Source organism: Pholis gunnellus (genome assembly GCF_910591455.1).
Source record: "Pholis gunnellus genome assembly, chromosome: 17".
NCBI classification, from domain to species: Eukaryota; Metazoa; Chordata; class Actinopteri; order Perciformes; family Pholidae; genus Pholis; species Pholis gunnellus.
In genome coordinates, this window is record NC_136544.1 from 18494305 (window position 1) to 18508908 (window position 14604).

The 14604-nt window shown below is 43.9% G+C and overlaps 1 protein-coding gene across 1 annotated transcript in view; it reads right to left on the reverse strand.

The window, feature by feature from the left end:
* Positions 1–14604, reverse strand: part of LOC306709344 (protein kinase C beta type-like) — a 75383-nt gene that overhangs the window by 18460 nt on the left and 42319 nt on the right. The window contains exons 6-9 of the mRNA XM_079177428.1: positions 12313–12469; positions 11710–11844; positions 9545–9641; positions 5124–5267 (exon numbers count right to left, since the gene is read on the reverse strand). Coding sequence (XP_079033554.1) covers positions 5124–5267; positions 9545–9641; positions 11710–11844; positions 12313–12469 — 533 coding nt within the window. The remainder of the gene's footprint in view (positions 1–5123; positions 5268–9544; positions 9642–11709; positions 11845–12312; positions 12470–14604) is intronic.

Here is a 14604-nt window from a genome sequence, read left to right on the forward strand (position 1 = left end):
TTTCTTCCCTCTTGTTTCCTCCATTTCCTTCTCACTTCCCTACTTTGCTCTTGCTTTCTCCTTCCCCAGTCCTCACATATTCTTTCCCGAAGAAGCCCGGAGCCGCTGCAAATAGCAGGCGGAAATGTAGGTCAAGTCTCAGCTCGCAGGTCATCTCATAAAAGTTGCAGCAGGCTTGTGACCAGGTCATAAAAGTTCAACTCTCTGGATGGAAATCTGTACGGTGGAATTATACGAGCAGGTGTAAGTGTTAAAGGCGTCTGAGCTGTGCGTGTGTGTGTGTGTGTGTGTAGCAAACCTTAAAAGCTTGAGAATTTGGGAAATACACTTTCTTGTCGAGAGGTAGATGGAAAACTAGACATCACTCTTGTATCAGTCTGTTCAATATAAGCCTACAGCCAGGACATGTTTATCTCAGCTCAGCATGAAGACGGATTAAACAAACCAGACATAATGAGCTAATTAAGGAACTTGAGAGGTTATGTGGTGGTTGTGTCTTTATGCTAAGCTAAGATAACCGACTGCTGGCTGTAATCATGTTAAACTAACAGATATGAAAGTGTTTTCCCAAAATATTGAACTATTTATTTAAAATTGATTTTGGTAACTCTTTAAAGAAATGACGGCACACAAAATATACTTTACTAGCTAGCGAACGAATGAACATGCTCGGTGCAAAGAGTAAAGATATGAAATCAGATGCATCTGGACGCCGTACGACAAAGCTGCAGAGAGACGTGAAAATGTTTATTTTAAGAAGTCAGATTAAAGCTCATCAAGTCTCTCGACTTCTGTGTCGTGTCGCTGTGACAGTAAACTAAAAGCAAGAAGAAAAGAACATTTTCAGAAACAGGAAATTCTGCTGAAACTCGTCGACCGACTACAGAGCCCTGCTCTTCCTTTCACTCTTCAGCTAATAAAAGTACTTTAACATTTTATCTTTAAAGCAGAGAACAGTCGAGAAGAAGGTGGAAGAAAAACGGCTGAGCTTCACATTACATGACTAGCGTGCTGTGTTTGTAGTTCCCACAAGGCTAATTGAGTTTTGGGACCTCAACAAAAGGATCTTTCATCCAAATCGTATTTCATAGAAAAAAGAAAAAACTTTTGCATAAAACACAGGGTGAACCTGATGACGTTTTGCAACTGCTCAAATGCTGAAGTTAAGCGGAGTTTGATTGATTCATTGATGTGTTTAATATACCGTTCCTCTGGGGACGAGAGATACACGAGATCTTGAGTGAAGAAGAAAACAGCACAGCCGACACGTTCTACCCGTGTGGATAATGTGCTGTGAAGCGCAGAGAACAGAACCCGCTACCCGCTCACTGCCTCGCTGTCTTTTGGACGTCAGCTTAACGACGTAAACGGGAAACATATCGCACTCGTTATTCTTTCCAAAAACCTCCAAGAACAGAGCGATAAGAGTGACCTTATATCCACCTCGGCAGTTTTTTTTTCCCCTTTGAGATCTGAAACTTAGCAGCTTTACGCTACATAAATATTCAGGTATGATAATGTAGAGGGGTTACTGGGTTTGGGATACTACAGGGAGCGCAGCACAGATGGACAAAGACACGCAGGTGTGTGTGTGTGTGTGTGTGTGTGTGTGTGTGTGTGTGTGTGTGTGTGTGTGTGTGGGCAGCCACATGTAAAGAATGTGCATCAGAATCGTCAGCATTCAACTTTAGATATGTATTGAAGTTGGATCTATGCTGGTGGTATCCTTTGACAAAAGCAGCTGTAAGTGTGTGTGTGTGTGTGTGCATGAATGCGTGGACTCGTCCCATATGGTGGCAGTGTGACTCTATGCAAATACAAACTGTATAAAGTTGAAAACAGAGAGGAAGGACACCATCTGGCCCCCGAGCTCATTTCACACAACCACAAGGACGAGGACAACGCCAGAGGAGGACGACATGAAACCACAGGGTTCCATCCAAAAATCAAAAGATGCACAAGACACAGAGCAACAACAGGAGCTTCTCTTTTTTTTGGCCATAATTACAAGCTGCCCGTGGTGACAAGCACAAGTTGTTTTGTCATTATACCTCTCGCGCCGGTTTCAGTCTCATTCATCAACGAACTGTTCCACTCTGAATCGGGGCTTTTGTCACTATTGGCGACGCCCTTTTCATCAAAGAAAGTTGTCCAGGGTCATTTGACAGAAAAGCAGTCCTCGGGATATTAACTGTCAAATGTCGTAAATGATGCCGCGGCGTTTTTTTCTCCGCTGACCTTGCGGAGTGACTTCAACCGTGGAAAACCAATGCGCCGCACGTCACTGCGTGCCACCGCTCTGTGTAGCATGACAGAGGGCCGTGCTCTGTCACTCTAAACTGTCATGTATCATGTAGTCCACGCCGTCGGCCTGGCCCCACACAGATGAGGGACTTCTTCAGGTGCCAGTGCGCTCAAGTGTGCCAACAAATACATTTGACGTTTTTTTGTTCCTAAACGAAATCAGGCGTTTGGTGATTTATAGGATAATAAGTCGAGAGGCATCACGTTTGGGCTTTTGTTGCTGTCACGAAGCCAATTCTGAAACTATCTGCAGAATGTAATATTTAAGAATAAAGTAAAAATTAAATAAGTAAAAATAAAAGCCACCCGAAGGCTCCGATCACGCAGAGACGTTACAGCAGATCTTATTTGTCGGCATGCCCTCCTCTCTTGCACCACGTGTCTCATTTTTTGTCGGTTTGCAGACTCGCAAAAAAAGTTTAAATATTCTCAACTTTTCAGGCCAAGGCTGCCAATCAAATCTAAGATGCAGCACAAACACATCCACGGACCATCTAACTAACTAACTAAGGTCTGATTCTATAACTTTCTGATACGCATCCATATCAGATCCGTTTGAAAAGCCTGCATAGTGTAATAGTATAATAACTACAATAACGATAAAACTGCTCAGGTTTTTGCTAAAATGAAGGCGGACGTTGCAGGTGTTCATCTCCACATCGAGTTAAAAGGACAAAACAGCGAAGTTGGAGCACTTCCTTGTTGCGGAAATGTACAAAGTCAATAAAACAAGTCTTGATGATTTTAAGGTTTGACTTTAATTCACACAACACAGACTAAAATGCTCTCACCAATGACCTGTAATACCACCGAATAAACGCAGCTTCATGCGCGTGTGTTTGTGTGTTTCTGTATAGAGACGTGACGCTACAGGGACGCCCATGTGATGCGAGTGTGTGTGTGTGTGTGTGTGTGTGCGTGTGTGTGTTACTACCACACTGCTAGCATGTCCACAGAGACATTTTTGCAGCAGTATTGTGATGCAGATGTCCTCAGACACTGAGGCAGAAAGAGCAGCTCTGACGGTACCAGCCTCCCACACAAACTCAGGAACCATTAAAATGACACACACGCGTCACACACACACGCGTGTTTGTGCATGTGCTTGTGTGTGTGTGTCTTTCTGTCTAATGCACCATGTGTGTATTGTGTGTTTCTCTTTCTCTGATCTATTGTACTGGTGTGTGTGTGTGTGTGTGTGTGTGTTTGTCGACATTTTTAGTGTACTCGTGTGTGTTTCAGGAATCTGCGTGCATGTGTGCGTCGGGTATTCCAGTAATGATCGACCTCGACTCCGTCTCTCCACACTGACATCCACTCCACTGCATCGCTGTGGCTTTAAACGCCTGTTACCATGGAAACAGGCAGCCGGCACACAGGTCTGGTACACAGACAATGGTCTCTCTCTCTCTCTCTCTCTGTGTGTGTTTGTGTGTCTCTCTCTCTGTGTGTGTGTGTGTCTCTCTCTCTCTGTGTCTCTCTCTCTCTCTGTGTGTGTGTGTGTGTGTGTGTGTGTGTGTGTGTCTCTCTCTCTGTCTCTCTCTCTCTCTCTCTCTGTGTGTCTCTCTCTCTCACCCAATTTTCTCTCTCGCCACATCTTCCCAGTCTTTCTGTTTCTTGCCTTGATTGATTTTCATTCATTCACGTCAGTCTTCCCTCTCCAAGGTCCCCCCCCACCCTCCTCCCCCTCCTCCTCCCCCTCCTCCCCCCTCTCACTCTTTTCATTCAGTCTGACGTTTTTACCTCTCTCTCAATTCATTCATGTCAACCTTGCCGCCATGCTCTCACATCTCTCTCTCTCTCTCCTTTCATCTCTCCCTCCACTTGTCACGTCATCCTCTTTCCCTTCATCCATCTCTGTCTACCTGTGCTCCATCTCCTTTAATTCTCTCCATCTCCATCCTCTCTTTCCCTCCATTTCTTCTTCTTCTTCTTTACTCTCAGCTCTGTGTGTGGATAGAGAGCTCTGACGCTCCGTCAAACACAAATACACACAAATGCTCACAGCGGTATTCATCGTAGCACACAGTCAAAGCACCAAAGTACTTGTTTAACTGTGTCTTTGCACACACATGATGGCAGCTATGAGTATAATAGGAAGCATCCTTAAAGGTAAATACAACATCAAGCCCATGAACGGTGGGGGCAGTCTATCAGGATGTAAAGTAAGGTCAGCAGCACTCTCTTAAAAATGACAATAACAATGCTGGCAAGCTTTCAAGTAACACTCTGGAAGAATTTCATTTACATAAATGTCCGTTAAGGCGATTGAGCGTAGTAGTGATACTACTACAGTATTACGACCTGTGTGTCTGTGGCAACCTCTCCAGGAAAAGGTGACACACCTGCAGTCGCAGCTTGTCGCCAAAGAAAAGGAAACGGAGATCTACGAGATTGTTTTTTAAAATAGAAACCAATATATTTGTATTTATTGTATTTAGCTTTATGCAGCTACAGTCTGACTTGGCCTCATACTCATCTTTATTGCCGTTTACCTGACATTACTTAGACTTTCGGACTATTCTGTACTTGTGCTAGAGATACAACACATTATAGTATTCACCATGTTCCTGTAATTACCATCTTGTGGCCACAGTAGCTGTTGGTCAGCTAACGTTTCACACTGTAGGCTCGCCTTAACATTAACAATACAGGAACCTCCTCATGTGTCCACATTACTTTGTGCAAAACTAGGAATTCTCACCTCAACATTCTGGTGTCAGTCAGTAATGACTCCTCCATTATCCCCACGCAGACTCGCATAGAAAGTGGCAGACAACACAGACGTGGACACACACACACCGACATTGTGGCCTCACCTTGCCGAAGCTGCCCTTGCCCAGCACCATCAGGAAGTTGAAGTCGGCCAGCTTCATGCGATCCTGGTTCCCGTTGGAGTCGAACCTGGAGGCAGCGTTGGCCGCCTTGCCCTCTGCGTTCTTGCCCGGTCCGATCTTGGCTCTCTAGATGAGAGACGGAGGGAACGAGTGGGCGGCATTAGATGAAGAATACAGGCTGAGAGTGGACAAATGTATTTAAACAGAAGAAGTGATGACGGGGCAGCTGGAGATGTCGGGCCTTTAAACAGTTGGAAGCAGCAACCGAGGTGCTATTTGTATCACGTTAACGTCCATTAAAACATTTGAAACACTATACGGTGTCATCAACAACAGATTTATAAGCATTACCATGACGCGTCCCTCTACTTCATGTGACAATGGATTGGGCATTTACAAAACAAACAGGTGGCAGTGGTCGTCGTTTCACTATTAAAACCGAGTTTTCAGACGTTCGCATAACGCCAGATGTGAGGAAAAGGCCTTGAAGGAAACATCAGTTAAATATTCATTTCTTTAGCGTGCCAAGCATCGCGGGCCAAGAATTACACCCTTTTTGATAATCATTAACATTTATGTGAAATGTTGTCATCATTTGAGAAGCTCCCCTTAGTAATGCGACTAATAATCTGGACCCAGGTCTGATTGCTGCTGCGCTTAATATGCCAATCAAGTGAAAAGATGTTTGACAGCTGCTTCAGAAACGCTACGGTGTAGAAAAGAGACGAGAGGCTTCTCTTTAAAATCGGAGGCAGAAACACACGTTTGTTACAAAGTTATGAACAAAACCGTCACAGCCAGTCTCGTCTTTAATGTCTGAGAATAAAGAAAACGGAGACTGAACCCCCCATTGGTCAAATCAAAATACATGCAGGCCTTCAGACTTCAGAAAAAAGCTTTTCGTTAGAGCGTCAGAAGTGGAAGTGATGAATGTGTTAAAGAAACTTTTGAGCCTTTTGGTTCATTCTGTTTCATTCATTCTGTGCAGGCACTTCACACTTTCCATAACAAATATGGCTTCTCTGTGAGTCTGCCACTCCACTCAATCACGACTGTCACCTCTTCCCTTGTCTCCGTCCTTCAACCACTCAGAAAGTTTTAGTACCATTTCTCTTCCTCTCTGTTCTCTATAAATTATTTCTCCTTCATCTTTATGAATGTGGCCCGTGTCTCTGACTCTCCCATTTATTCATGTCCGTCACCACTTCCCCCGTCTCTCTCCTCCCGTTCACTCGGTTATATTTCCAACTCTCTCTCGTCCCCCGTCTTAAGAAACCTTTATAATCTCACAATCTAATCTAATTATAATCTTACTCTCCACTTTGTAAAGCCATGCTTCAATTTAAAAACAGTCTTAAGACATTAACAAAATGCCTGCACACACACGGAGGTGCAGGACGAGTACATCTTATCCTATCTTATCTGAAATTGCTGATCCGCACTGAGGCTTCTCTGCACTTCTTCTGCCCTGTGCAGTAATTTCTCCGCTGCCTCGTCTGGAAAATTGTCAGAGTGAAGCATCCGAGTACTCTGCTGCTCCCTGCACGGTTTGTTGTGTGTGTGTGTGTGTGTGTGTGTGTGTGTGTGTGTGTGTGTGTGTGTGTGTGTGTGTGTGATGCAACCCATACGGTTCCCGACTCATCAATGGATAAAAGGCTCTATCTGTCTCCATCTGTTCCGACACACACACACACACACACACACACACACAGAGGAGCAGTTGAGGTATCTGTGAGCAGCAGAGCATGCTGAAGGCAACACTCTTAAAGCCTTCAGAGAATAATGGCGCTCTCTGTCTACAGCCATGTGTCCAGAGCGTGTTTGTGCATGTTATAAATGCTAAAAAGGATGAATGGCAGCAGCAAAACCTGATGCATTTTCTTGGAAACCCCCAAAATAGTTTTAGTTTTTTTTGGGCTTTTCTGGATAAAAGAGTATTTATGCGTTTAATTGGTGATGGATCTTCATCATCTGTTTCATCCCAGATACGATCCTGATGCAGCCTCTCTGCAGCAACGGACATGTGCGAGCTGTGACAGCTTGACTCTGTAAAAACAATTCCTGAGGACCTTCATCCAATGTTCTCTCCATAAATGAGTTGTTTTTTACTGGCACAACTACGTCTTCTTCTTATGATGATACAGACATCAGTGCATCATCACGACCTCCATGATCTTATTTTGATTTGTTCCAAACCATAGAGATAAAGCTAATTCTTACACTGTGTTCTTTTGCAAAATAAGAAAAGTTGGGTCAAAATGTCTTTACTAATTGCAGTCGATGGAAACATGTTGTGCCTCTCTTGATGTCAACAAATCTCCCACCGCCTTTCCATCTGTGTGTACTTCTCTCTGTCTCTCTCAATACCACAAGCCACCTTCATTCCACCCCCGTTTAACCCTTTCACTCTCCCCTGTGTGTGTGTGTGTGTGTGTGTGTGTGTGTGCGTGTGTGTGTGTGTGTGTGTGTGACAAAGAGAAAGGAGATGGAGGAAGGAGAGGACGAAAGGAAAGGAAACAGAGAAACAAAAAGCTAAAATAAAGTGCGGTTGATGAGCTAGAAATAGTGAGAGTAAAAGTATATACTTTGGAAAAATGTCTTTTGATCAAAACTTCATGCCAATAAAGCTTCATTAAAATGAATTGAGAGAGAAATGTGTCTCAGCTTCAAATGAGGATAACCTCATCATAAATTTAGCTCTCTGCTCCTGAACTTCTTTGAATGCTGTGAGTTTGTCTGTCTGTGTGTGTGTGTGTGTGTGTGTGTGTCTGTGTGTGTGTGTGTGCATACGTACGGCATGCATTATTTATCACTGTGACTGTCTCGTGTGTGTTTTTGTGTGATTGTGAATGAGGTGAATGGAGGCACGCAGGTCATGTTACCAAAGTGAAATCTCTCTCTGTTTGTCTCTGTGTCTTTCTCTCTCTCTGCCGTCTCCCTGAGAGCTTCACCCTCGGGGTTGCCTACATGCTTGTGTGTGTGTGTGTGTGTGTGTGTGTGTGTGTGAGATAGCTGGCCCCATGAGAATGTGTCTCGGTGAACGTCTGAGGACCACGACCTTGAGGAGATGGAGGGAGAGAGAAACGGATAAAGAGAGAGAAACACACAGGGGGGGCACTGAAGGTGACGGAGGACAAAACAGATAAGTTAAGAAGAGAAAGGGAAGCAAAATGAAGACGAGGGGAAGGAAGAGAGGAGAGAAAGGAAGGATGGAAGGCTACAATCTCATTCCACCGCACTAAAACTAAACTACAACTTAGGAGACCAGGTGAGACAAAACAACAGGATAAATCATCAGGAATTACAAATAAATCACTGCATTAAAACAATGTCTTGCCAAGTCGTCACATGGCCAACAGCAGAGGAAATAGTTCCACACTCTACAGCTCAAAACCTTTGAGTTAAGTGTTTCCTCTACGACTGAGTGACTAAGGGTTCTTTCACAGACAACCCGTTTGGTTCACTCAAAACAAACTCAGGCCAACGTCCCCGGTTACTGTTCGCTCACGCTGTCAATCGAACACTGAAGCGGACCAAACAAACGAACCAAGACCGCCTGATGAAAGGTGGGTCTCGGTTCATTTCCAAGCCGAGTCTGTGGTTTGTTTGTGGGGCGACAGCCAATGAACCAGCAGCAGGATTCGAAGATAGAAGACGTGTGATTTACACTTCTGTTTGTGTTCGGATGAAACAAACTCGATTCATAACATTTTAATTAGCTTTGGAGGTGCTGGTGGGCAGAGTTTGTTTCCTTTGGACAGAGCCAGGCTAGCTGTTTGCCCCCCGTTTCCAGTCTTTATGCTAAGCTAACTGGGACTAAAGCAGGGACAGGTGGGAAGACAAAAGCACAATTGTCCTCAAACAGCTCCACTTAACTCTGATCAACACATTTCAGAATGACTCTGAGGTTTTGTAGCTTAGTGCCAGCAAGAAGGAACGAGGAAAGGAAAAGAGAAGAGAGAGGAAACACACACACAGAGCGGGGTTATCCTCTCCACTGCCAAATGTGTTAATGAGTGGGAGTACTGGTCAGCCACACACACACACACACACACACACACACACACACACACACACACACACACACACACACACACACACACACACACACACACACACACACACACACACACACACACACACACACACACACACACACACACACACACACACACACACACACACACACACCTGCAGTGTGCCAGACCGGATGGTACTACAAGTGTGCCTGCCAACTGCTAACAGCTCTCCCCGAGAGGCTCTCACTCAGACAGACACACACACACACACGTTCACAAGCGTAACACACAAACACATTCAAACACATGCCGGCAAACATTCGCAAATGCTTCCACATAAACACACAAAAAGACTAAAAAAAAGGTGCAAATGCGCACACACACCTCAAACTTCTGCCGGAGCTCCTCGTTGCCCTCCTCCCCCTCCGGAGCAACGGGAACGTTGAAGTACTCGCCTTCTTCCTGGGAGAGCAGCTTGAACCTGAAGAGAGAGAGAGAGAAAGAGAGAAAGAGAGAGAGAGAGAGAGAGAGAGAGAGAGAGAGAGAGAGAGAATATTTCCAGTCAAATCAATTCCCAATTAGTTTATACAATTTAAGCGTTTAACTGCTTCCATTAGCTGAAGCGGCTTACTGTTAGCGCACCGATTTAAAGTCCTAAAGAATAATCAGCTGATTATTCAGTAATTCACTCTCCTTCATGGTGATCCAGCAAAGCTCGACAGAGAGATGGGCCCAGGACACGGCGCAGAAGCTTATCATTTAACTCAATCAATAGTAGATCATTTTTCACATTGGCCTCATTACCACTCGCGGCATCATAACCGTATTCACAGTAAATAATATCGTGTTTGGTGTTTATGATTCAGTGGAACAGATCTCAACTATTTCCCTTTTATTCCTTCCAGGTTTCATCTCCTCAGAAGATGTGGATCCTGTTGGTTGTGAACATTTTTATCTGCAACATTCCTGTTTTATTCTTTTCAGTTTAAATAGTTTTATAGTCGCTTTTATAGCAGCAGTTTGAAATAGTTTTACGCTGCTGACAATCTACCAACCTGAGCTGGAGTTTAACAACCTGATTCAACATTCGGCATTTTGACTTTTGAGTGTTGGAAGTTTCTATGTGCAGACGTAACAAATGTGACGCCACCAAGTTTTGGCTTTTGCTGAAACTTGGAGAGATGCATCCGGTAACATCGTTCCCTTTGCATTCCTATTATCTGTTGCATTATTACAAAAGACTTTTCCTCTCTTTAGACAGCCATGAGTTCAGATCTGAGACGGGTTATAGCGGATATATCCTAAACTCATTTTGTGGTTTATTTTTGCGATGGTGTTAAACAATAAAACAGTTTTCTGTAGCCTCTGTGCAACATTTCTTCAGCGCTTCAGGGCTTTTATTTGTGTGAACCCTGAGGTGACCCCTGCCCACCTTCAGTGCGTCGGAAGCGTGCCAAACACACTTTTGGAGATATCTTGGCCGGGTTTACCTTGCTCACTTATGACACACTTGGATACGAGGTGGGATCAGAAAGCGGTTATCATAAATCCCTCAGAGGAAACGTATCGTCCAGGATGTGAAGACGACTATGAATACAGCTCAAATATACAGGCAAGAGCAGTTGGTACTCAGAGTGATCAACTGTGTAAATTCATGTGAAAATACTGATTTTAGCCACTTTGAAGATGACTGAGCGTATCGGTTCAGACACCTTAGCAAAGTAGAAACATCCAAAAAAAATGAAAGGCGATCAAACACCGCCGGCAGGTTGCAGTTTGTTTTTCAGCTAATGTTAAAGGATTGGGAGCATTTCTCTTCCCTCTTAACGGCTCTCAACATGGCCGACAGATAAGCCGGAGGTTCGCAGCTAACGGCGCTAACTACACCGAGCGCTGGGAGAACCCGAGGGGGGAACCGGAGGTTGGCTGCTAACGCTTCCGTTGACGACGATTAACATGATATAAAAATCACATCAGCAAAAGGGAAATTATGTCACAAGCTTCAGCCTTTTGAACATGATTCCAAACACCTCCCATAGAGGGCGGTAACATACAGAAGTTTAGCTTCAGCTGTTCGTGTCACTCTCACTCCTCCCCCCCTGAAGCAGGTGTGAGGCTTTGGAGCTTCACATAGACGGAGTTGTGGAAAACACACACTGCACGGGTTCTCTTTGCTCTAAATATCAGGGTTTTTTAATGGCATCCCTCCACCTCCACCATTCCACCTCAAACGCTGGCATCTCATTAAAAACCCTGACAGGGCAGCGTCAGCAAAAAAAGAGAGGAAGAGAGGAAGATAGAGAGATATAGAGAGACTGAGCTAGAGAGGGAGAGGCAGGGTGCTGGGGAGATAAAGAAGCCGAGATAAAGAGACGGGGTAGAGATGCTTTGGCACAGAGTATCACCAGAATAAAAAAAAGAAGAGCTCCAACTAAAGTATTTCTCCAACGGTGCAGTAATGAACAAGGTCACCTTCCCTCTCCCTCCTCCTCTACCTGTGTTGTTTCTCTGCCTCACGTCTCTCTACCCGCCTCCCCCGTTCATCTCACCATCCATCCACTCCTAGCTTCTGGAGCTCCGAGATGCCGAAGGACAGCGATCCCATGAAGTCGTTGCGGCTGGTCAGGTCCCAGTCCCAGATCTCCACCGACAGACGGCGGTCCTTATCGTACTCCTTCAGGTGGCTGGGGGACAGACGGGGACGATCAACAGTTGGATGATACTTCTTTTTAATATATTATTAAAGAAAAAACTAATTTTCTGTCATCTCTTTTTTTGATTTGTTGGAGATGTGAAAAAAAAAAAGCCTTTCAAAAGTAACATCTGCACCCAGATGCCGGAAAATGCAAATCTCGGTCTCCTTCCATGCAAAACTGCGCTGAAGCTGATTAAGTATGTAATTGGAGCCAACTGCATGAAACGACCCCGAAAGCAAGGTTTTATGAATCTAAGGAGCCAGATGTTTTTATCGGAGCGCCAGCGGTTACACATGCTCGGAAAGACGAGCTTAATGTGCTGCTCTTAAAAACAGTGATGGAAGAGATGAGACAGAGATATAAAAAAAAATGGAAATACAAAAAAACAACACAGACAAACAGAAAGATAAATAAATAAAATAAGAGATCACCAAACATGGCGTGATAAAGCCTTACAATTTAAAGGTCTCATTCCAGGTGGGGTTGAGGCAGCACTTTATGGTCTTGGTCTTCTGTTTGCTCTCGCTGCGGGGATCTGGGATCAGTTTGAGCTTCACGTAGGGGTCTGACAGACCGTTGGGGTCCATAGGAACCAGATTCCTGCCCTCTTTGACTGGGAGGGGGGGGGGGGAGAGAAGGAAGAAAGAGGGAGATAGTGAGAGAGGAAAAAAGACTTTCAGAGACAGATTCAGTTTCAATGACACTTTGTGGACCGGTTTGAATAGCAAACTGAATCATGAATTACAGTCCTCGTTAAAAACGTCCATAAAGAAAAGACACAACATTAAATCTTTATATTTTACTGTTAAACTGAGATGAACAGAAACACAAGAGACATGAACAGAGAGAGTCATGATTTGATTTACCTTAAATTATGATGTTATTGTTACACACAAAAGTAATCAAACGGGATTAAAATGCAACTTTATTGATCCTTTGAGTAAAACAAACTAAAGGCCACCTTCAAAGTAATATAAATTAGATTAATAGTGTAACATATATTTATCATTTACTGCACTCATGTTAATTGTCTGTTTCCCAAACGTACTTAAAAAAAATAACAAACCATCGCAACCAAATTCCCAAGAGGCCTCATCTATAAATCACGAGAAGAGCGGATTTGAACGTTTCCGACCATTTTTACTGCCATTTATGCATCACTTCACTTCAACATATATACATATTAAATATATTATGAATGAGACCAAATAAAAATAATTTGGGCATCTCACCAGTAAAACAAACTGTGAAAAATGTGTACTGCGGATATAAATGTTTATTTTTTATTTGCCAACCCTGATAAAATCAACATTTTACTGTTATTCTCTTAGATTGTAGAGGGAACTCCCCCCGCTGTTGCAGTCATAGCTAAGGTGCTGCATTTCTAAACGTCCTACTCTGAACCTCGTGGACAGCAGCATTGGAGGAGCTGGTCTGGATTCTCTCCTCCCATTGGTGAGCCATTTTCCTTTGAGGCTATAAAAGGGAGTAAAATGATGATTAATCACCACTCGCTTGTATTAACATTCCACTCTACTGGACTCTTTTGCACACACTGTGCCGGAGGTGGCTGGTGGGTTCAAATACGCCCTCGGCGTACTTGTGCATGACCTGGAGCACGTCTGCTATTAAAAGAGGGTTTGAGAAGTTGATTTAAACCGGCCAATAACTTATCATAATTACTTTCAACCCATATTTTGCAGGTTGGCAGGTGTTGATTCTGCAAAGTATGTGTGTGTGTATGTATGTGTGTGGATTTGGAGAGCGCTTCCTGTCGAAAACGGCAACGGAAAACACACCAGACCTCCACAGTTGTATTGGGGGTTAAACCCTCAAGGTTGCCAGATCTGTCTGTAATGACCAAGTAGACAGATGAAGGTTGCCAGTTCCAACACTAATCCTTCCTTTGTGGCTGTCTGTTATTGGGCTGTAATTGTATTCCAGTGGCGTAACACCCCATGTGATTGGGAGGTGTGTGTGTGTGTGTGTGTGCACAAATATTGTTGCTGGTCAAGTTGTGAGGTCACATCCAATTACAAGAAGCAGAGCTGGTGCTGCTGTGTGTTCGGCTGCTCGCTGGAGAAGCACTCAAGAACGAACGAACGAACACACACACACACACACACACACACACACACACACACACACACACACACACACACACACAAAATAACTTTTCCAACCCCCTCTCCCGTAAACAAACACACACACACACACAGAACAAAGAACTTGACAGGTAGGAGATTGTGGGAGAAAGCCACGAGAAGCTAAGGTAGGAAGTGTGAAGTTGCATGTGGTTTAGTTATTCCCAAAGACTGGGTCGGGACCCAAAGGTGGGTCGCAGGAGATATTATTAGGGTCGCCAAATAAATTTGCAAAATATTCTCCATCGTCTTATATTTCAACTTATCCTCATACAACGGTTCGTGAATTTCCGCTCGTTAGATGGATGCAGTCTTTTCAAAGGAAACATACTTAGGCAACAAAACTACTTAGTTCAGGAAAAGATGGTTGTTTGGGGTAAAATAACGAGCGTAACTGAAGTATGCAAGTTACGTGAAACTAAAAAGTGATTCATTCACACTCGTAGTTTACGTTCCTTAAAAACAAAAGAAAAAAAGTGCACTTTGTTTTAGCTGATTTAAGGTCCAAACTACAGTCATACAAACAAACCAAGACTTATAGCAGCCACATGGACTGACCTGTCACTCATTCATTGGGCCATTTTGAATACTTTTCTGGTCCAGG